Below are 22390 nucleotides of genomic sequence, written 5' to 3' on the forward strand. Positions count from 1 at the left end.
TAGAACAGGATTCCTTACAATTAGCCCCCTAACTGTTCCTCTCCACTGAACCTCCCCACTCTGCCCTATTCTAAACCTAAACACTATACACAAAAGTACTAGGACAGAAAATGAAACTGAAAATGAAAGACTATTCACAATAAGACACTAAACAGAGAGTAATAAAACTTAACTCTCCCGGTTGGCGAGACCCTCCCCCGGGGTCTGTGTTTTTGGCACCGTCCGACTCCCCGGGGCAAGGGTTCGTTGAGGTCGGCAGAGCGCACAGCACGCGGCGGCGGGCCGAGCGCTGATACACAAAACTGGAGAACCAGGACGTGCGCATACACTCGCCCTCCCCGCTGAGAGTGCGCGAACCCACGAAATGAGACACGGCTCCCCAGCTCACCTGACCAGAGTTTCTCTCCCCTTTTTATTACCTCCGTCCTTCACACCTGTTGTCAATTTCTCCCATCAATCTACCCAAGCAGTCCACCACCCACAATTGCGCTCCCAGTTCTGCCTCTCATAGGCGTGACCACTTAACCGTCCATTATGCGAATAAGCGTCCGTCTATGGCTAACCTGACGACAGCTGCTCTCACGCTAGCTAGTTCCCAAAACAACATTACTATTAGCTGAGTCTAGCAACTATTAAAATACGGTACGAAAGTACATCTACTTACATACTTTAAATAATTTACCTGAAATACAATAATGCTGTTAAATAAATATACTATCAATACCTTGAGTAAAAAACAGCAGGACGGAAGGCAGAGAAGCGACGATATCCCAGCTTGAAATCACCGCCGCGTTAGAATATGATCACAGCAGCTCTAAAGGGCGTGTTCTTGCAGAACAAATGCAAATTCATGAAATTGAATTTTGTCCAACTGTATTGTGGCCTGTGAGACCAGTCTGGATGTTGCAAAATGCTTATGCGGACATGGAACTATTGAATATAAAGCACAGAAATAAAACAGCAGATTTAGTTCAGGAATATTACATGCATAGGGACAGGAATTACAATGACTATTCACAGATTTTTACAGATGGGTCAAAGGATCCAATAACAGAGGTGACAGGGGCTGCAGTGGTGCTCAATATGCTCAAATAATCTGACGTTCTTTTACTGATTCCAGTCTGGTGACTGGGAATCAGTAAAAGAACGTCAGATTATTTGAGCATTTATGCTGTTGAGCTAATTGCAGTTCTGTTAGGATTAGAGTGGGTGGAAGGAGTGACGGCAAACAATATACTCATCTGTAGTGACTCTGTATCAGCATTGTCAAGCATTAAAACAGGACCAGGAAGTAATCACCAAGACATATTATATGAACTGTTGTTTAATAATTCAAGGATAACTAATCAAGGGAAAAACATAAAGTTCATGTGGGTACCAGCACATTCAGGAATCCAGGGAAATGAAAAAGCAGATAAGTTGGCGAAGGAGGCGGTCAGGAGAGAGTATGTGGACCTTAAGGTCAAACTTTCAAAATCAGAGGGGAAAAGCATCGTTTGGAGGGGAGTAATCAAACAATGGCAACAACATTGGGATAGTGAAACAAAAGGAAGACATTTATATAAAATACAAAATAAAGTAGGAATGGTAAAAAACAGTGGAACCGATAGAAGAGAGCAGGTAATCATAAGTAGATTAAGAATTGGTCACAGCAACTTGAATAGCACACTATTTATTATAGGAAAACATCCAACTGGCTATTGCGATCAGTGCCAGGAATCAGAAACAGTAGAGCATGTCCTGATTGAATGCAGGAAGTATGAGCAAGAAAGAAGGGTAATGTTTACAGGATTACAGAGACTAGGAGTGGAGGCAAGGCTTACAGAGCTGCTTGAGTGTGGGGACACGGTGGAGGGAAAGAGGGTGATATTTAGTTTTTTGAGGGCAACTGGAATAAGTAACAGGATATAAGAGATCCAGACAGCAGTACATGGTTAGATCCAGAAGGAGGCGGTAATGCAACTAAAAAGGATTCCAACTGCCGTAAAACACCAAAGAAGAAGAAGAAGAAGAAGAAGAAGAAGAAGAAGGTCCTCACATGACCCTTGGAGTCGCGTCTTCCCATTTCTCTTGGAGCGAAAAGTGAGTGAAGGTAGGTTTCTTGTACATACGAAGCTAAAGCCTAGATATTTCAGTGTTTTACTGCTTTCAATAATTTAAATATAAGAATATAGCTGCAAGCAGCAATGCGGGGCCCTACGAACATGTCCAATCCGGGTAAATACAAGGCGAAGGAGAAAAGAGTCCAAGCGGCATAGATTTCAGGATTTTGGACAATCTACATACCCGTGCGTGAGACGATCCAACTTTCAGTTCATGAGAAACATTACTTCGAAATATGAATGGGCATTAGCATAAAGTGCTAACTTTGTCAGGCCACAAATCACACAATTTTTAACGAAACGACTTGTCCTTCTCTCCCTTGATCGAGAGAATACCCAAGAGTACACTTGTGCGATGGTGACGGAATCAGGTAAAGTGTTCATGAGAAGATGAGTTTGAAAGCGTTATATTAACATTAGCTTCCCGCAAAAAATTCAAATGTGTGTAATTTCCTTGTTTTTTGAGATATCTGCAACTGCTTCGTCATGGTACAACGTGGTAGTGTCCTCTTCATGACCAGTCCGTTTCAAGTCCATAGATTGTTGTTTTAAATAGTTATAAGCACTTGAAATTTGCATTGTATTAGCGTCAGCTTCCCACCCAATATTCAAATGCCTGTAATTTCCTTGTTTTTTGAGACATCTGCAACTGCTTCGACATGGTACAACATGGTAGTGTCGTCTTCATGCCCAGTCCGTTTCAAGTCCCTAGATTATTGTTGTAAAAAGTTGTAAGCGTTTGAAATTTGTGGCCAAATTTTGTTTTTTTAAAATACCAGTTCCTCCGCCATCTTGGAATGGATCTCTTAGCCGCTAAGACTTAGCGGTTAACACCCTATAGGGAGACATGCACCATACACTTAAATGGGCAATTTCGGACCAATCGGACGTATGGTTTATTAGAAGAAACGTTTTAGAGGTTTTGACAAATTTTCAGTCTGCAGAAAAATCCATCATGGCGGACTTTATGGGTTCTTGAGGCATATTTGTTCCTCATGAGGAATGACACAAGTACACCTGGTTTCATGAATTTTCATCAAACGGGGTGGAAATGCCAGCATTTTGAAATTTGCGTTTTGAATCGGTTACTATAGCGCCACCTATGGATGAATCATGGTCATTCTTTCTGGCATAGTTACTCATCGTCTCTAGTTTCAACCTGGCAATTTATCATTTTTGGTCAAGGACTTTTTGAGCTATTTGACCATTTACAAGAAAATAATAATAACAATAATAATAATAATAATAATAATAATAATAATAATAATAATAATAATAATAAATAATACTAACAAAACAATAGGGTGCCTACTTCGTAGGACCCCTAATAATAGCATGGAAGCTATTGTGTAATGCTTCGTGAGTGGATATTGTCTGGAGATGCTAGCTAAACGTATGCAAATGTTGGCGCAAACAATTATTCCACTGCCCGCTGTGCCCAACCTTCAAACCAACTTAAAAAGACAAATATTCAGAGGCATGTGGACGTGCATTTCAAAGGTATGCGGATGTCAAACCCAAATTCATATCTATTTGAAACGACACCAATTGTGCCTAGTCTGTTCATCAGACAACATCAGACATTTTGTTTTTACTGTACATATTGTTTGTGCCCTGCACCTGAACAAATTGGATGTGGTCATTCTACTGTACCATCTCCTTTGTGAGCTAAAAGGTAGCATTCAGGTGACTACATCAGAATCTGTACAACTGGAATTTTATGAGAAAATTTAAAATGTACAACATTGTTAATCAAAAGTTATATGTAGGTTGGTAAATTGGTGAATATGCTGTAGAACATGGTTTGTCATGGACTTGTAAATATACCAGTTTACACTGGGTTTGCACTGAAGTTTTATTGTGGTACATATAGGACTGGCCTGATATGCATTCTCTGTTTGCAGTTTACTTCTACCTGACCGCTCCCTGCATGTTAGCTGAGACAATCTTCTTGTCAGAGCAGATGCCTACCTCCCCTACTCTCAGAGCAAATCACCAACAACTCTGTGGGCCCCACCCATCTCCCCCTGCCCCCTCTTTCACCAGTGTCTCTGCCTAAGCTGGGATGTACCACCAAATGCGGGGTAACCCTGTGACTGCAGCCGTGACCCTGTGAAGTGACTGTGGTGCCACAGGGACTGTGCCTGTGACACGCTTCCTAACAGCGAAGAATGCTTGTGACTGTGACCTGCCCTGTGTCATGTGACTGTGACTGCACCTGACACACCTCCAGACTTTGTGACATCCTCAGACTGTGAGCCTGACCACGACTGTGATTTCAAACGTGACCAAATGTAACTGTGACCGTAACATGACCCAGACTATGATGTCACGACAACCACAACGGCAAAGCAGCTCCGCAATCTCAAATATTAGGATTGTTCTTTTTTTTTTTGTTTATTTATCATATCTGTAAGAATGAGGAACAGTCATGTAAAAAACATTTATATAATTCCTCTATTTTGTTCTATTCTGTTGTAAATATTGATTTTTGTTTGTTAAGAAAATGTAATAAATATTTTAAAAAGAAATGATTAACTGTTATGGTGACGTGATGGGGTGGGGGTGGGGGGGTTGTGTTTGGGAAGGTCATGATCCATGTGCACAGTGAAACTGTAATGATCAGCGTTTCATTTGAAGTCTATAATAAGTTAATTTCACAACTGTAAAGCCATTCGCGTATTATTTCTTCTAGTTGCCAGTGCAATCACGTGCCATTGATTTTGAACGTTTGTTTTGGCCAACTTTGTTGTGCAGTGTATCTGCTGTTACGCAAGACCACGGCTCGAAAGGGCCATAACATAAAGGAGACAAACACAAAATGGGATTGATTAAAAAATGTTTATTAAAGTGTCAAAAATATAAAGTGCAGAGTAAAGAAGGAGAAAGGGAAGGGGAAAAGTGGTGGTCAGTAAGACACTGTTATTCCAGTGCCCTCCTGGTTAAGAGAGAGGATAGGGAGAGAGGGGAGAGAGTTGCAGAACAGGCTCTTTTATAAACATCCCACCAGGTGCTTCTGATCAACAGTAACTGCTGATAAGCCACACCTACATCCTCACTTGTTGAGGATGTAGGTGTGGCTTAATCCTGAAACTAAGCAGATAAGAGTAAGACAAGTCTGGCCAGGACACAACACTGTTCACACTTTACATCTCTTCTGGTTACACCCAATAGTTTAAAGTCTTGGCTCAATTATTAATGTAAATGTTAGCCTATGTTTCGGGAGCTTCCATTTTATTGTACAGTGTGTGTGGATGTTAAACAACCCACATTAAGGTTTATTTTATTTAAGAAAGGGACAGTGCACATAAATAAACAGGAGAACTTAGATGCACCATGTACATGTGCCAGATTTAGCCATACAGGTTCATTTTCATCTGTAGTCCCCGGGCAGGTTGATGGTTTAAGAAACATAAAAGAACATACATAACACATAAGCACAGACAAATGAGTAAAAAACAAAAATGCAAACATTGACGAGATGGAAAAAAAACCAAAACAAAACAGGAAGAGACCTGCAAAGCACATGCATATGAAACTTGGAGAAGAGAGAAGCAGGTGTTCCAGAAACAAAAAATCCAGGTTACAAAAAAAATTCATAATTCATAATGAATGGTCCACAGTATCAAAGTAACAACAAGGTTAGTCTCAGGAAAAAAAAAAAAAAAAAAGTGGAAATGCATTGCGTCAAAATAAAATTCTAACAAGCGTGCAGAAATATAAAATGCCTTTGTGTAGTGTTGTGTTAGTGTTTCATAGCCCAACACAAAGTGCTTCACAATAAATAAATGAATTAAAAAGCATTAAAAGAAAGTGTGGAAATGAGGAAATAAAATATCAATAAAATGTCATTTAAATAAATGTTTTGTTCTGATTCAAGTGCAGGAATTTGTTTTACATTCAGATCTTAATCCAGATTATGATGTGCCTAACAAACCATTCAAACAAATTAAGAGCCGTGCCTGTGGCAAACAGACTGGAAAAATGGGTGGGTAAGAGAATGGTATGGTGAACAGTGTTAGTCAGAACCACAGACCATGTCAGAACTCAGGGCCAGTACTGCAAGATGCAGTGAGAGTCCAGAGTCCAGTCTAACGTATCGGGGTGTAGGTTAATCAAGGTATTACCAAAAACAGTTAAAATAACCGTTGTCCCAGGAAGAAGCAGATCAGAAGTTCGTGATAAAATGTGTCTTGATTGGTTTTTAACATTTTACATTTTTAAAACGTATTCCTTTAAAAAGTCAAAAGGAACAGAAAATACATTCAGACAGACATTCCCTAAATTACAAAAAAAATCAAAACAATCAGAAAGAGGAAACCTAATACAAACAACCCTACCTATATTAACTAATAATCACAAGACAAAATTATTTTAAGAATATTTACAATAAATACTATTTTCCTTAAAAAATAACAAAAATGTGCGCTCGGGGTGGGGTGAAGAGCGGGTGCCCCTCCTAGGGGGGTGGACTATATGACGAGTTCTTTCCAGTGGTCCACCCCCCATTTCTCTCTCGCCAGGTCCTTGTTCTTACGAAAGTCCACCAAAACGCCGTCCTGGAGGAGGTTCTGTATCCTCCGCCTGAGAGCGACCAGGTCCACTGATGTTTTTTGGTAGACCTTGATGTTTCTTGTCTCCCATAGGACCTGCCTGACGGTGTTAATAATCCCCCACTGACGCTGGAGCTCCATTGTCTTAAGTCCCTCCCGGGGACCGTAGAGGACGCTCTCAGCCGTCAGGGAGGACATCGGCAGCAACCTGTTTTGGGAGACAGAGGAAACAACAAGGCCCCAGACCCACCTAGTCACGGTGCACTCCCAGAACAGATGGTGATTGTGTTCCGAGTCAGTGCAACGGTGGGGGCAGTGCTCAGTAAGGGCTAAGTGCCTGGGGTGCATAAAAACTCTTGTGGGGAGACACCTGTGAGCTGTCAACCAGGCAATGTCTTTTTATTTGTTAGTAAGACACTTGTGTGTCACATTTGCCCAGATGACTTGCGGGTCCCAGGCCGGCCCTGACCTTGGGAGCGTGGCGGTCTCGTTTGATCTTAAATGAGCCATTATGATTTTATAGCTCCACGAGGTCAGGCCAGCCCTGGGCAATCCCGTCCTGAAAGCAAAGTCCTTCAGGGCCTGATAGACATAGGGGGGATCCCAGCTATATGGTATGGTGAGGTCCAGCACACCCAGGCCCATTGCCCGCAGGAAGGGGGTGACATAGTACCTAGCGAAGGCACCAGAGGCCTTTCCCACCTTCCCAGCGTTCTGGACCAGGGCGGCCAGACCTTGCACCATAATAATTTTGACTATGTCCGGGGCCCCCCTGCCCCCCATTCCTCTCCTCTTTGAGGAGGGTGACTCTGCTCAGCTTTTCCATATTGCTCCCCCTGACAAAGTGAAAGGCCAACCTAGCAATTTGCTTGCTGGTGACCTTGTCTGGGGGAAACACCCTCCCCACATAGAGAAGAATGGGCAGGACCATTGCCTTACCCGCCATGGTCAGGGGCCGCGCACTCCAGCTCCCATCCTATCTATTCAAACAGGTTCCATTCACATTGAAATTGAAATACAGCAGGGGGGCTCGCCCCCTTCCCCCCCGGGGTCCAGCGGAAACTTCCCAAATGCAGAATACACAAAAATGTCTGTTTCCCAACAGGGGCGAGCGCCAGATCACAGCCTGACCCAATGACGCTCACATGGCGTCCAATTTTTCTTTTTTTTCTTTTCACTTCACTTTCATTCTTCATCTCACGTTTTCACACTCACCCTCCCCTCCACCCGGGAGGGTTTTTCCGGAACACACGGCCAATAAATGTCAAAAGGCTATTTTCGGGGAGTTGTTCATAGGTAGTGCGGCCGCATGCCTCAGACCAATGACAAGGAGTACCCCCCCTCCCTGCAGCTCCCTGGAGGTCCCCCCCACCCCCAGGGGTCAGCAGATCACAGAGGAGAATCATCCAAGTAACCTGTGTGTAGGAGGGGAGAGGAAGGCTCATGTTTCACCAGTTGTTTGCACAGCAGTCACAAGAAAGCATGTCCCCTCTCATATGGACATATACCCCAAATCATGGGGTTACGTTCTCCAGCACTGGAGAGGGCCCTCTTTCCCTTTGCCCTGAGCAGCGTGAGCAGGTCCCTCACAGGAACTTGTGGGGCTGCTCCGATAGGCTGTGGGCTGCCTCAATCAAAACCAGGAAGTCAGAGGAGCCAATAGCACAAGACGCTTGCCCTCCCCTTGTATGTACAGCAACTATTCTGGATGATTATGTAAAACAGCAGAGTCAATAAACAGGTTAACACCTACCCTGCAGTCCCAACGCTGTCATCCTCTCAATGGACCCCGTTAACGTTTCCGTTTGCAACTTCTGCATTAAGAGGCTGCATCTGGATGGTGATCTCATCACGATGCTCAGTGTCATGAGGAGGCACCCCGTTGTTCCCTTGACGACGGCCTCTGTACAGCCCTCTTGGACAGTTGTAAAGCCTGAGGAGGAAAAGCCGAAACCACATTTTCTCTTGACTGTCAACAGGAGGTCAACTTAACACGCAAAGCTCTTCACACGTGGAAATAAAATAATCCAGTTCTGACGGCTCGTGTGAGGGATGAGTAGTTCTGAACGGGCAGTTTCTGTGGGCTTTTGGTTCCGCCCTTTACCCTGCCTAAATTAGGGGGGGCGCACAACTCCGGTCCTGGAGGGTTGATCCGTGTGCTGGTTTTTGTTCCAACCGATTACTTTATATTTAGTTTTCTGACAGCTCAATACCTGTGCTGGTTCACTCCTGTACTTGAGCGCAGTGAAATCTTTAGGATGCACTTGCACTTGTGTCTGTAGCTGGTGCTTATGCAAATGTCAGATCAAGATACGATGGAGTCATTAAGTCAATCAAAATAATTAAGAGAAGAAGGTGGCACAAAATCCTGAAACGGATCTGCCCTTGTGCACCCCTACATTACACCAACGCAGTTTCACTAGAGGAGACCACAGCAGCAGGTTGCACACAGCTTTTAGCTGCTCACAAGCTTATCAGGACATGTAGTCATGTCATGATATGCAAGGGGCCAATTCAGCAAACGAGTTGGAGGAGGATCCAGATACAGATTTCTCCCTCCTTGCCCAACCCTGATTTATACACTACATCACGCCTAATCTACACACAGACGTTACCTGTAAAAAGCCACTATAATCCATATTTTCCCCTCAGGAATTGTGGGTCCACCCCCCCCCATCCATTTTTAAACAATTCATGTCTGCATGACCTAAATACGAAAATGTTCTTTTTGAAAACAACTTACTTCCAAATCAAAACTCCGATGAGGATGACGATGACGATGACGATGCCGAAGAAGATGCCGATGCCGCCGCCGATGCCGATGCGGCTGCCACTGCCACTGCCGCTGTCTTTGTTGTCCGCCACTAGAATGAGAACCAGGATAAGAAGAACAATCAATTAGTGGACACATTTGACTTTAAACTCTACTTAAGACTGCAAACTGAAAGCACTGTAGAATCACTCAGACCACTGAACTCTTGAGTGAATATGCAGGTACTGAAATGTAATACTAGTGTACAGCACCTACATTACAATCACTAAGCAGATGCCCTTATCCAGAGTGACTAACAGAAGTGGAGAACATCAGTGTTAGTAAGACAGATGTGCAACATCACCAAGAAGGCACATAAGGCTACAGATATGGAGGTGCAAACATTTCAGTGCTCAATATAATTGGTTTGTATATTCTAGAACACTGAAATGCTTGCACAGGTAAGTTTGAATCCTGGAGACACAGTAGCTGTAGGGAATTTAATTTTACCTGAAATGTTTGGAGCTGCAGGAGTGGGCGTGTTGTGGATGGGAGTTTTGGTCACTGGGGCCAAGTGTGGTATTCCAGCACAACCAAGAAGATAAAAACAAACAAACAAACAAAAAATTTCCATGGCTTTACATTCTGATAAAGGCTAACCCATGTGATTTCAAGGTTATGAAAACAAATCAAACTATATTTTCCTAAATGTATTTATGGAAATGGGGTGAAATGAGAAATTATATGAAAACCCTTCAGCTCTGAGCTTTGCTCAGGCTGATGACTTGTGTATAATGCATGTACAATACATGTTTAGAGATAGCCAATGTAAGACTACACTATATCATTCACACCGAAAGGCTATATTCTATCATTCAAGCTGTAAGGCTACATTAAAGCATTCACACTGTAAGGCTAGACTATACCCTTAGGCTCCAGTGTGAATGACAATCAGCAAATCGGTTCCTGTAGCAGAAATAAAGATCTTCCAGCTCACAGACTGCACTTACCGGGAGAGGGCTTGGAATTGATCAGATCAGCGCAGGCTGCAGAAAGAGAACATCATTACACACAACCGACATGTGATTACACAAATGATCACTACACTGCACACAGGGAAGTCTGACAGCTGTGCAAATTGCCTTTTTACTGCATTCAGTCCTAGACACCTTCTTTAGAGGAGAAATGAAAGAATTTCAAGCAGATTTGGGCTTGGCTTAAATCTCCCTTCATGCATCTTACTGCAGTGATTGGACAGGGGAAAAAAAGCACAAATGCACTTGCACAGTTCAATTCCAGCTGCCTTTGGCATTTTGATGAACAATCCATGACTAGTACCGCATTTTAAGTTTAGATTTTACAACATGGTTATCTGCCAGCTTTCCAGATCCTTCCGTCCCACCCACTCTACTCTACACCACAACAGCAGAGCTTGCAGACTGGAGCCAGAGCAGGAATACTCACGCAAAATCTGAGAGTTGAATACGCGAGTGTCTATCCCTTCAAATTGAAGGGGGTTGTCAGCCAGTTGGACGAGGCTACCATTAGCCATCTTACAGGGAGCATCTGCCTTTAGATTCTCCATGGAGCAGTTTTGGATTCCAGTTGGGGAGTTTGCCCTCGCCCAAACTGCTGTGTCGCGGCCTGTTGGGTAGATTCTTCTCACACCAGTTGCGCAGTCCTTATCCAAGCAAACTGCACACTGTCCTGTGACATGAAAACAGGAAGTCTTACTTTCCAGGGACGGGGTTTATGCATAGATTAGACAGAATAGCACAGGGTTCCCATCAGTCATGACAGCACACCAAAGACCAAACAAGTGAGGGGTTTGTGTGGGTGGGAGAGAGATCAGCCTCAATTAACTGTTGGAAACGTCCGGATGCTTTCGAGGAACTCAACTACAGGTCAGTCAGTCAGTTATGGGGAGTGAGTATACAGTGCAGCATAATAGCCAGTGAACTCAGCTTGTAAATCCAAGGTCGTAAATTTGATTCCCAGATGGGCCACTGCCGTTATACCCTTCAGCAAAGGTACCAAAACTACTTCAGTAAAATATCCAGATGAATAAATTATCTGCATGTAAAGAATGTAAGCAGCAAAAGTCGCTGTGGTCCAGAATGTCTGCTTAACACCTAAACTGTAAATGTAAAAATGTAAAGAGTCAGTACATCAAGGATAGGGTGAAGATGCAAAGATATGCAAGATAATCAAAACAGGAAATGGAGGGAGGAGAAATAACACAAAAAGGACAACCATTCTACAAAAGGGTGGGGGATAAGAAAACGGGATCTTCTAAAATGGAACAGGTTTTTTCTAGTTATGAGATTTATCCATAAAATGAAAAGATTTGGTCTTAAATAAGATATAGAAATCCCCCTCTGGGTCGAAGAAAGAAAAACCTGAAGTGCAAGATAACATGTCACACGTGCACACACACACACAATCAACATGCATGGCTTCTGGTGAGTTCCTGTTCTTTAGCCCGCAATCAGGAACTCACCCAGGGAAGCGGTTGAAGAAGTTGGTGAGGATCTGTGCAGTGTTGCTGCATAACTAAGAGGGGGGAATCTACAGCTAGCCTTTCAAAAGGCACTTCCACAGCTTTACATCAACCAATGACAGTGTGGAATTATCACCATAGTGACGTACATGTGGAAACAATCAGCTGGAGACACAGTCCAGACAGAATGACACCTCTCAACAGTTCATGCAGTAGGCATCTCAACACTTTTTAAGGGCCATACAGCGCAAGCCACTTTAATACCTTTAATTTAATTCCTTTTCGTGTCACTTATCATAATTATCCATTAACTGAGTGATAGCACTTATTAACATATTGTTAGTAGCCTGTTTGGTTACATAAAGTTCATTAGATGCAAAGCACCTCATGGACTTGGCTTGTAACTCACTCGCACTCATTCATGTTTAGCAAGCTGAAGGTTCTCCACAAGGGGAAGCTAGTGCTACATTAGAGTGGAACTTGACATTAATGACACTGTCCTCGTGCAGTTAATTTCCACAATAGAAGGTCAGCAAGGTGACAAACTTCTCTTCTTGGAGGGAGAAAGTTGACAAGAAGAAAAAAAACCTTAAAGTGGGTAGTTGCATAGGATTACACTCGGTACTACTTACTTGGTGTTGGAGTCTCATTGCTGTTCACGGCAGGGGGCAATTCCAGTAGGAGCAGTACATAAAATGCAAACTCCGAAAACGTACTAAATTTCCACATTTTGAAGTCTTGAAGACGAAATGAGACCTGAGTGTTTTGGGGGTCGCCTTCTGTAGGTCTGTACTCCACTTTCTTCCTCTTCCTGGAGGACACCTTCCTCTTTCCCACTATCCTGTTGGTGAGCTTCACTTGACCTGTCAGTGCGAGCAATACTTCAGAGTTTTCACATAATTCATAAATTCACCCCGAAGTCAGACAGTCAAATATTGTTTTAGAAAGTAGCACTAACTTATATTGCTTAAATTGTAACCTTAATGCAACCACTGAACAGCGTTTTGAAATAAAGCTGAAATGTAAACCAGATTTATTAGTAATTTCGACTGTGGCATCTTTGACGAGAGGCAGTATTTAGTCTACTTTTGGGGTACGTGTAACGACCACACCAGAAAGACTAACGCATTTTTTTTTCATATTTATTCGAGAGAACTGGCCGTAACACATTTAAATACAAGTCCTGTAAAATATACACATAATAAATTGTCTAAATAAGGAAAAAACAACTTAATACATATTCATTTCGTTATATTAATACAGATTCTTTAACAATATCAACTTGGACGACAACAATTTTTTTTTTTTTAAACATTTTTTCTACATAACTACGTACAGGTTGTTACAGATATTTCGCCTATTTTATATAGGCTAAAGTTGCAAACTGTTGCAAGTTATGTTCACGTTTCGCAGTCTAGAGTCTAAAGGACTAGGACAGAAGATGAAACTGAAAATGAAAGACTATTCACAATAATAGACACTAAACATAGAGTAATAAAACTTAAAAACTTAACTCGCCCGGTTGGCGAGACCCTCCCCCGGGGTCTCTGATTTTGGCACCGTCCGACTCCCCGGGGCAAGGGCTCGTTGAGATCGGCAGAGCGGACAGGACGCGGCGGCCGGCCGAGCGCTGATACACAAAACTGGAGAACCAGGACGTGCGCATACACTCGCCCTCCCCGCTAAGCGTGCGCGAACCCAGGAAATGAGACACGGCTTCCCAGCTCACCTGACCAGAGTTTCTCTCCCCTTTCTATTACGTCCGTCCTTCACACCTGTTGTCAATTTCTCCCATAAATCTACCCAAGCAGTCCACCACCCACAATTGCGCTCCCAGTTCTGCCTCTTATAGGTGTGACCGCTTCGCCGTCCATTATGCAAAAAAGCGTCCGTCTATGGCTAACCTGACGACAGGTGCTCTCACGCTAGCTAGTTCCCAAAACAACATAACTATTAGCTGAGTCTAGCAACTATTAAAATACGGTACGAAAGTACATCTACTTACATACTTAATAATTTACTTTAAATATAATAATGCTGTTAAATAAATATACTATCAATACCTTGAGTAAAAAACAGCAGGACTGTGGGGGGGGGGGGGTTTAAAAAAACTCATCCACTTCAGGCAGCAACGCGTAATCCAGTCTCTTTCGCGAAGATATTTGCCATCTCAGAAACTGTCCTTTCGTACCAGCAGTAAAATCTATAAATATAGTATCTAAAAAAATAAATTAAACTCAAAACCGAAAAAAGGAAAGAGTGCACACGGTAATTACATTTAAAGGGAGAAGCGATCGCTGTTCCTGAAATCGAAAGACTGATGCTACGTGAGAACATTGCAGCATTTTAATTCAATCCCAGTTTCTCGTTCTCTGAACTCTCGTACGAACGAATGCGGGCCACGACTGACGATGCTGCACGGAAATGCAAGATTCGCACAATAAACTACTGACAGCGTTTAGTTTCATTAATTCAAGGTCATTTAAGCAGAAATCGCTTAAGTGATCAATAGACGGTGGACAAGTGGATCAGTTTAGTTGAGTGTTAGGGTACATCGCGCGATCATGGAGTCACATCACATGTGTTTGACAAACTCTTTAAGAAACTGTAATACGTTTTAATAGTAAAAAGTTTTCAACATACGATGAAGGTATAACTTAAGCCAAACTCTTACCTTTATGAACTCAATTTCCACCAACTTTAGAAGTTAAAATGACAAAGGACAAAATGACAGGAATCCACAATGTATTGTAGTTGATTTCTTTCCTTACAGCACAGATACAGACCCGCCCGTCTCGTAATAAAGTGTAATATTTAACTGCAATATTTAAAACAATCCAGTGATTGCTGGGAGGTAGCTTGTGAGATTGTTGAGTGGAGCCGGTCTTTTCTTTTATGCGTTGTGTGAGCGTGGCCTGAGGCGCGCTGCTCATTAGTTTTAAATAGTTTTCTTTCGTCATCTGATCATCGGAGACGAAAGATCATCTTAACTGGAGCATTCCAAGCTTCCAATTGGCCAAGCCCCCGAATTTACGTTAAAGGGCATGACAAGAACGTTAGAATGAAATTCTTTAGCCTACTACTCGAGTTGCGTTTTAGTCCTATGCGGGTTCATTATTGAAAACAATCACAGTGCTATCTCCGTGTTCCGTTGCGTTAGTTGGACTGGAGGTATACAGTAGGGACACAAGTGACGTATAGGACGAAATGAATCAACAAATAAAACGGGGTGAAGTATACGTACTGTTTTATCATCAAAAATATTTTGTTTTACATAACAAATGTACTTATAAATTAACATCCGTTCAATGATGCCGACAGGCCACACATGACCTTGCTCTGTATTTATAAAAAATATCTACAGTATCCTGGATCCACGCCAAATATAAATACACTCATCACAAAATGTTTCTCGTCGTGTCCTGTAACTGGATTGGTCATGTATTGCTTCAGTCCTTTTTTGGAAAATGACAAGTCGTTCAATATGATAAGTGAACACAAAGCCGCGAGATCCCAGTTTGTTTGACTAAGGAACAAATACTACTCATGCAGTAGCGCAGTAACTTCTGAAACCATACAGCATAACTAGGCTGCTGGCATTGACTAATGTACACGTTCATTTCTACACATTCATATACAAGTGCTAATCAGTTATTTGAATTGTTCATTTATTGTATTCGTGTTATCGTTGTCATGACCTTCACAGTGTATAGCTGGAGGGGAAAAAACATCAAAGACTGACGCCATGGGAAACTATCTGACCATTTTGCCGACAAGAAGGCTAGCCACTTAGAAATCAAGATAGGCCTATCTACAGCATAGCTCATCAATATGGATAGGCTACTAAACTGTCATTATTAACTAGAATGTAGTATTTATTGGGAATATTAAAAATTACAAAAATCTCTTAGCGGGTAACACCCTATAGGGAGACATGCACCATACACTTAAATGGGCAATTTCGGACCAATCGGACTTACGGTTTATTAGAAGAAACTTTTTATAGGTTTTGACAAATTTTCAGTCTGCAGAAAAATCCATCATGGCGGACTTTATGGGTCCTTGAGGCATATTTGTTCCTCATGAGGAATGACACAAGTACACCTGGTTTCATGAATTTTCATCAACGGGGTGGAAATGCCAGTATTTTGAAATTTGCGTTTTAAATCGGTTACTATAGCGCCACCTATGGACGAATCATAGTCATTCTTTCTGGCATAGTTACTCATCGTCTCTAGTTTCAACCTGGTAATTTATCATTTTTGATCAAGGCCTTTTTGAGCTATTTGACCATTTCTAAGAAAATAATAATAATAATAATAATAATAATAATAATAATAATAATGATAATACTACTTCGTAGGACCCCTAATAATAGCATGGAAGCTATTGTGTAATGCTTTGTGAGTGGATATTGTCTGGAGATGCTAGCTAAACGTATGCAAATGTTGGCTGTAAATGTTGGCGCAAACAATTATTCCACTGCCCGCTGTGCCCAACTTTCAAACCAACTTAAGAAGGCAAATATTAAGAGGCACGTGGACGTGCATTTCAAAGGTATGCTGATGTCAAACCCAAATTCATATCTATTTGAAACGACACCAATTCTGCCTAGCCTGTTCAAACTTCAGACATTTTATTTTTACTGTACATATTGTTTATGCCCTGCACCTGAACAAATTGGATGTGGTCATTCTACTGTACCATCTCCGTTGTAAGCTAAAAGGTAGCATTCAGGTGACTACATCAGAATCTGTACAACTGGAATTTTATGAGAAAGTTTAAAATGTACAACATTGTTAATCAAAAGTTATATGTGGGTTGGTAAATTGGTGAAAATGCTGTAGAACATGGTTTGTCATGGACTGATAAATATACCAGTTTACACTGGGTTTGCACTGAAGTTTTATTGTGGTACATATAGGACTGGCCTGATATGCATTCTCTGTTTGCAGTTTACTTCTACCTGACCGCTCCCTGCATGTTAGCTGAGACAATATTCTCGTCAGAGCAGATGCCTGCCTCCCCTACTCTCAGAGCAAATCACCAACAACTCTGTGGGCCCCACCCATCTCCCCCTGCCCCCTCTTTCACCAGTGTCTCTGCCTAATCTGGAATGTACCACCAAATGCGGGGTCACCCTGTGACTGCAACCGTGACCCTGTGAAGTGATTGTGGTGCCACAGGGACTGTGCCTGTGACAGGCTTCCTAACAGCGAAGAATGCTTGTGACTGTGACCTGACCTGTGTCATGTGACTGTGACTGCACCTTACACACCTCATGGGAGGGTCATGATCCATGTGCACATTTCACCTCATGCCTAATGTATTGCAGTGAGGGAATAATGAATAAATTGCCACACAATATGCCCTGACCTACTGCTGAATGGTTAAATCTTTTCATCATTTCTAAAGCAGACTTGTGAGTTCCAGAAAAGAGAGGCAGTTCACCACCAATACATGAATAATACCTCAAATAAAATAGACCTTTAAAATATTAAATAAAATGGCAAAAGGTGATAATTGAAAATATTTTTTAAAAGATAATATTCTGCGTGATGGGTGAAGAAGGGACATGTTGAACAGCAATGGTGATGTCACAGTTCAGTCCCATTCCAAGTGTGTGCTCTCATTGGCTGGCAGTAAAATGCTACTAAACAACGCAATTAATTGTAGTAAAACATAAGGAAACATAATGGCAGAAAAGAGACACAAAAAAAAGAATTATCTGAATGCAAGATTGAAGTACTGTTTAAGGAGGTGCAGGCAATAGCACAACTATTGTTCGGTCCCATCAGCAGTACTGTATCCAACAAAACTGAATATAGTGCTTGGCAAGCTGTCAGGATGGCTCTGTGAACAGTATGATGTCATGAGACATATAGCTCATCATACCCTTTAATAAAAGCTCAGAGTCTGCACTTTGACCACGTGTGAATTGTTTGATTACACACATTACATTACATTACATTATAGGCATTTAGCAGACGCTCTTATCCAGAGCGACGTACAACAAGTGCATAGGTTCATATGTAGAGGTGCAAAAGAAACACTAGAGTGAAGTAAGGATCGTAGTGCCAGAAGTGACCACATCGATCAGGACTCCAACCCTGTAGAGTAAGCTTGTTCAGCAAGCAAGAATCCTACCAAGTACAAACTAGCACTGGAATCACATCTAATCAGTCAAAAACAATCCTGCCAGATACACTAACATAATCATATTATCCTAGCTAGGTGAACTATAGGCTAGGGAGGAGTGGGGAGAGGTGCAGCCTGAAGAGATGAGTCTTCAGTCTGCGTTTGAAGGTGGTGAGATTCTCTGCTGTTCTGACCGTCACGGGGAGGTCATTCCACCAGCGAGGGGCCAGGACAGACAGCAGACGGGAGCGGGAAGTACAGACGCGACGAGGGGGAGGTGCCAAGCGTCCAGAGGTGGCAGAACGGAGAGGTCTGGCTGGTGTGTAGGGTCTGATGATCCTCTGAATGTACCCTGGTGCTGACCCCTTAGCTGCCTGGTATGCAAGCACCAAGGTCTTAAATTTGATGCGAGCCATAACAGGCAGCCAGTGGAGGTCAGTGAGCAGGGGGGTGACATGGGAATGTCTGGGGAGGTTGTAGACCAGACGCGCTGCAGCATTCTGGATGAGCTGCAGGGGTCTGATGGCGGATGCTGGCAGACCAGCCAGTAGTGAGTTGCAGTAGTCCAGACACACTTGATACGCAGAGTGCAAACACATGTTGGATTCTTCCCATCAAGCATGACAATCAGAAATCTAACTGACCGTGAAAACTGTAATGATCAGCGTTTCATTCAAAGTCTATAATAAGTTAACTTCACAACTGTAAAGCCATTTGCGTATTATTTCTTCTAGTTGCCAGTGCAATCACGTGCCATTGATTTTGAACATTTGTTTTGGCCAACTTTCCTGTGCAGTGTAGCTGCTGTTACGCAAGTCCACGGCTCGAAAGGGCCATAACATAAAGGAGACAAACACAAAATGGGATCGATTACAAATGGGTTTATTAAAGTATCAAAAATATAAAGTGCAGAGTAAAGAGGAGGAAAAGGAAGGGAAAAAGTGGTGGTCAGTAGGACACTGTTATTCCAGTGCCCTCCTCTGTCACTCATTGAAATAGGTGATGAAAAAAATTAATTAACCATAAATACCTATTACTAGAGCATCAAATAACAATGTTTAACACTTTTTTTTCATAACGTGACCCCTTTAGAAATTATAGACCTCTACCGTATGGTTGAGATTTCAGCTTAAGGATAAAGATGCTATTCACAAATTGCTATAAACACAATCATTTTAATCTCTCGTTAAAACCTTAAAACAGTTTACGGCATTTCTGCTTTAAAATCAGACACTGTTTGATTGCCATTTTATAAGTTTAAACTATTTTGTTTCTATTTAAATATTAAATATGTAAAAAAACAATAATTCCAGGTATCACTGATTTCATTTTGATTACACATTTCATATCGAACATATCAACTACGATTTGGAACAAACATCTGTATACATGTATAGATACTGTGTGGCATTTCTGCTTTACAATCAGGCACCATACATCGCCATTTTATTAAGTATAAACTCACGAACAAAACTTTAAACTTTAAAAAACACCCATTGCAGGTATCTGAGTTCATGTTCAGTCCTGAACATATTTTTTCAACTGATCAGATTTGGAATCTCTTATTCACCTCATTTTCAGATTTCATTTGAGATGATGCGTGACAAAGCACTGCTGTGTGCTGTTTAGACACAGGAAGACTCCGCACTCTGCACACTTCTATCGTGACACCCCCTTTGGGCAGAGTTTGCATTGCCCTCGCTGTGGGCCACAGGCTGGGCGTGTATCAGGCTCACTAAGCTCAGGGATTGGTAGCTCTTCAACTGTGTCACCTGTGTACCTTGCCTCCTCCACCGACCCCCTCCCCCACCCCCACCTCCCCCTCCCCCCACCCCCCACCACCTCCTCCACCCCCCTCCTCCACCCTCCACCCCCACACCTCCTCCACCCCCCACCCACCTCCCCCACCCCCCAACCCCACCTCCCCCACCCCCCTCCTCCACCCCCCACCCACCCCCACATCCCCCACCCCCCACCCACCTCCCCCATCCCCCACCCCCCACCCACCTCCCCCACCCCCCCAACCCCACCTCCCCCACCCCCCTCCTCCACCCCCCACCCACCCCCACATCCCCCACCCCCCAACCACCTCCTCCACCCCCCACCCCCACCCCCCAACCACCCCCCACCCCCACCCCCCAACCACCCTCTCCACCCCCACCCCCACCGCCTCCCCCCCCGAACCGGGGATGAAATGTAGAAGGCAGCAGGGGTGAGGGCCGTGATCAGTTATCTGTGTGTCAGAGAGGAGAAAAAGGTTCATGTTTCAATTGTTATATGCACAGCAGTCACAATAATTTTTTAATGCCACCTAGAATTAAATTTAAGACCAAACTTGCAACGAAAATAAACATGAAAAGTGAAAGATACACTCTTCTCAACTGAGTACGTAATGCTGTCAAGAATGAAGCTAGCAGAAGTGTTTCTGGTGTTCCACAAACCACCGGATGCTCTTGAAAGGGAGCAGTAGGCCTAACTGGAGAAGACAATGGGCGCTATTTTCAGGCTCTTACAGGTGGTGTGGCGAAAACGTGGCATGGAATGTGGAATGGAATGCTGTGAGTCTCCTGCAATGTGAAGACTCAGAGCATTCTATTCCATGCCACATTTTTGCAGAGAAGGCGTGTAGAACATGCAAGAACACAAAAAGAACAAAAAACTATGTTAAAATACTTAATGTAATTAAAAAGGGCCCCATGTTTAAAATTTTTATGCGCACAGAACTGACTGCAAAAAGTGCCTATGTTGAAAACCAGTGCCATTGTTGAGATTTTTAAACCTTCACAAAATGTGTGCAAGTCTAAGCAATCTCCAAAACACCCCATTTATTGTGGCTGTGCAGATGATTGACAGGCAAAGAACAAACATTTCCTCAGACTTTCAGGTGGTGTGGTATTGGAAGAGCATTAAAATGAGAAAGTAAATGAATGGGAAAGTAAATAAATCAGTTTGGTTGTTGTTTTTAGGACATATACCCCAAATCATAGGGTTACGTTCTGCAGCATTGGAGAGGGCCCTCTTTCCCTTTGCCCTGAGCAGCGTGAGCAGGTCCCTCACAGGAACTTGTGAGGCTGCTCTGATAGGCTGTGGGCTGCCTCAATCAAAACCAGGAAGTCAGAGGAGCCAATAGCAGAAGACGCTTACCCTCCTCTTGTATGTACAGCAACTATTCTGGATGATTATGTAAAACAGCAGAGTCAATAAACAGGTTAACACCTACCCTGCAGTCCCAACGCTGTCATCCTCTCGATGGACCCCGTTAACGTTTTCATTTGGAACTTCTGCATTAGGAGGCTGCATCTCGATGGTGATCTCATCACGATCCTCAGCATCAGGAGGAGGCACCCCGCTGCTCCTTTGAGGAAGGTCTCTGTACTGCCCTCTTGGACAGTTGCAAAACCTGAGGAGGAAAGCCGAAATCACATTTTCCCTTGACTGTCAGCAGGAGGTCAACTTAACACGCAGAGCTCTTCACACGTGGAAATAAAATAATCCAGTTCTGACGGCCCGTGTGAGGGACGAGTAGTTCTGAACGGGCAGTTTCTGTGGGCTTTTGGTTCCGCCCTTTACCCTGCCTAAATTAGGGGGGGCGCACAACTCCGGTCCTGGAGGGTTGATCCGTGTGCTGGTTTCTGTTCCAACCAATCACCTTCGATTTAGTTTTTACATTACCTGTAAAAAGCCACTATAATCCATATTTTCCCCTCAGGAATTGTGGGTCCACACCCCCCCCCCATTCATTTTTAAACAATTCATGTCTGCATGACCTAAATATGAAAATGTTCTTTTTGAAAACAACTTACTTCCAAAGCAAAACTCCCATGCCGACGCCGGTGAAGATCATGACGATGCCGCCGATGCTGCTGCCGATGATGATGCCTTTGTTGTACGCCTCTAGAATGAGAACCAGGATAAGAAGAACAATCTATTAGTGGACACGTTTGACTTTAAACTCTACTTAAAAGACTGCAAACTGAAAGCACTGCAGAACCACTCAGACCACTGAACTCTTGAGTGAATATGCAGGTACTGAAATGTAATGCTAGTGTACAGCACCTACATTACAATCACTAAGCAGATGCCCTTATCCAGAGTGACTAACAGAAGTGGAGAACATCAGTGTTAATAAGACAGATGTGCAATATCACCAAGAAGGCACATAAGGCTACAGATTTGGAGGTGCAAACATTTCAGTGCTCAATATAATTGGTTTGTATATTCTAGAACACTGAAATGCTTGCACAGGTAAGTTTGAATCCTGGAGACACAGTAGCTGTAGGGAATTTAATTTTACCTGGATCGTTCGGAGCTTCAGGAGTGGGCACGTTGTGGATGGGAGCTTTGG

The 22390-nt window shown here is 43.0% G+C and overlaps 2 protein-coding genes across 3 annotated transcripts in view; both read right to left on the minus strand.

Annotated features, from left to right (window-relative positions):
• LOC118206369 overlaps positions 1–772 on the minus strand; it is a 29218-nt gene extending 28446 nt beyond the window's left edge. Inside the window, exons 1-2 of the mRNA XM_035379006.1 lie at positions 725–772; positions 178–341 (exon numbers count right to left, since the gene is read on the minus strand). Coding sequence (XP_035234897.1) covers positions 178–325 — 148 coding nt within the window. The 5' untranslated portion in view covers positions 326–341; positions 725–772. The remainder of the gene's footprint in view (positions 1–177; positions 342–724) is intronic.
• The window catches only part of LOC118206370, a 44538-nt gene that overhangs the window by 4347 nt on the left and 17801 nt on the right, over positions 1–22390 (minus strand). Inside the window, exons 4-9 of one of the 2 annotated variants that reach the window (XM_035379008.1) lie at positions 11908–11952; positions 10872–11114; positions 10418–10453; positions 9918–9971; positions 9399–9519; positions 8409–8588 (exon numbers count right to left, since the gene is read on the minus strand). In XM_035379008.1, the coding sequence (XP_035234899.1) occupies positions 8435–8588; positions 9399–9519; positions 9918–9971; positions 10418–10453; positions 10872–11114; positions 11908–11952 (653 nt within the window). In that variant the 3' untranslated portion in view covers positions 8409–8434. Of the gene's footprint in view, positions 1–8408; positions 8589–9398; positions 9520–9917; positions 9972–10417; positions 10454–10871; positions 11115–11907; positions 11953–22390 lie in introns of those variants that run through there. The other variant, XR_004761183.1, reaches the window with a different exon arrangement.

This window comes from Anguilla anguilla, chromosome 10, assembly GCF_013347855.1.
Source record: "Anguilla anguilla isolate fAngAng1 chromosome 10, fAngAng1.pri, whole genome shotgun sequence".
Classification (NCBI taxonomy): Eukaryota; Metazoa; Chordata; class Actinopteri; order Anguilliformes; family Anguillidae; genus Anguilla; species Anguilla anguilla.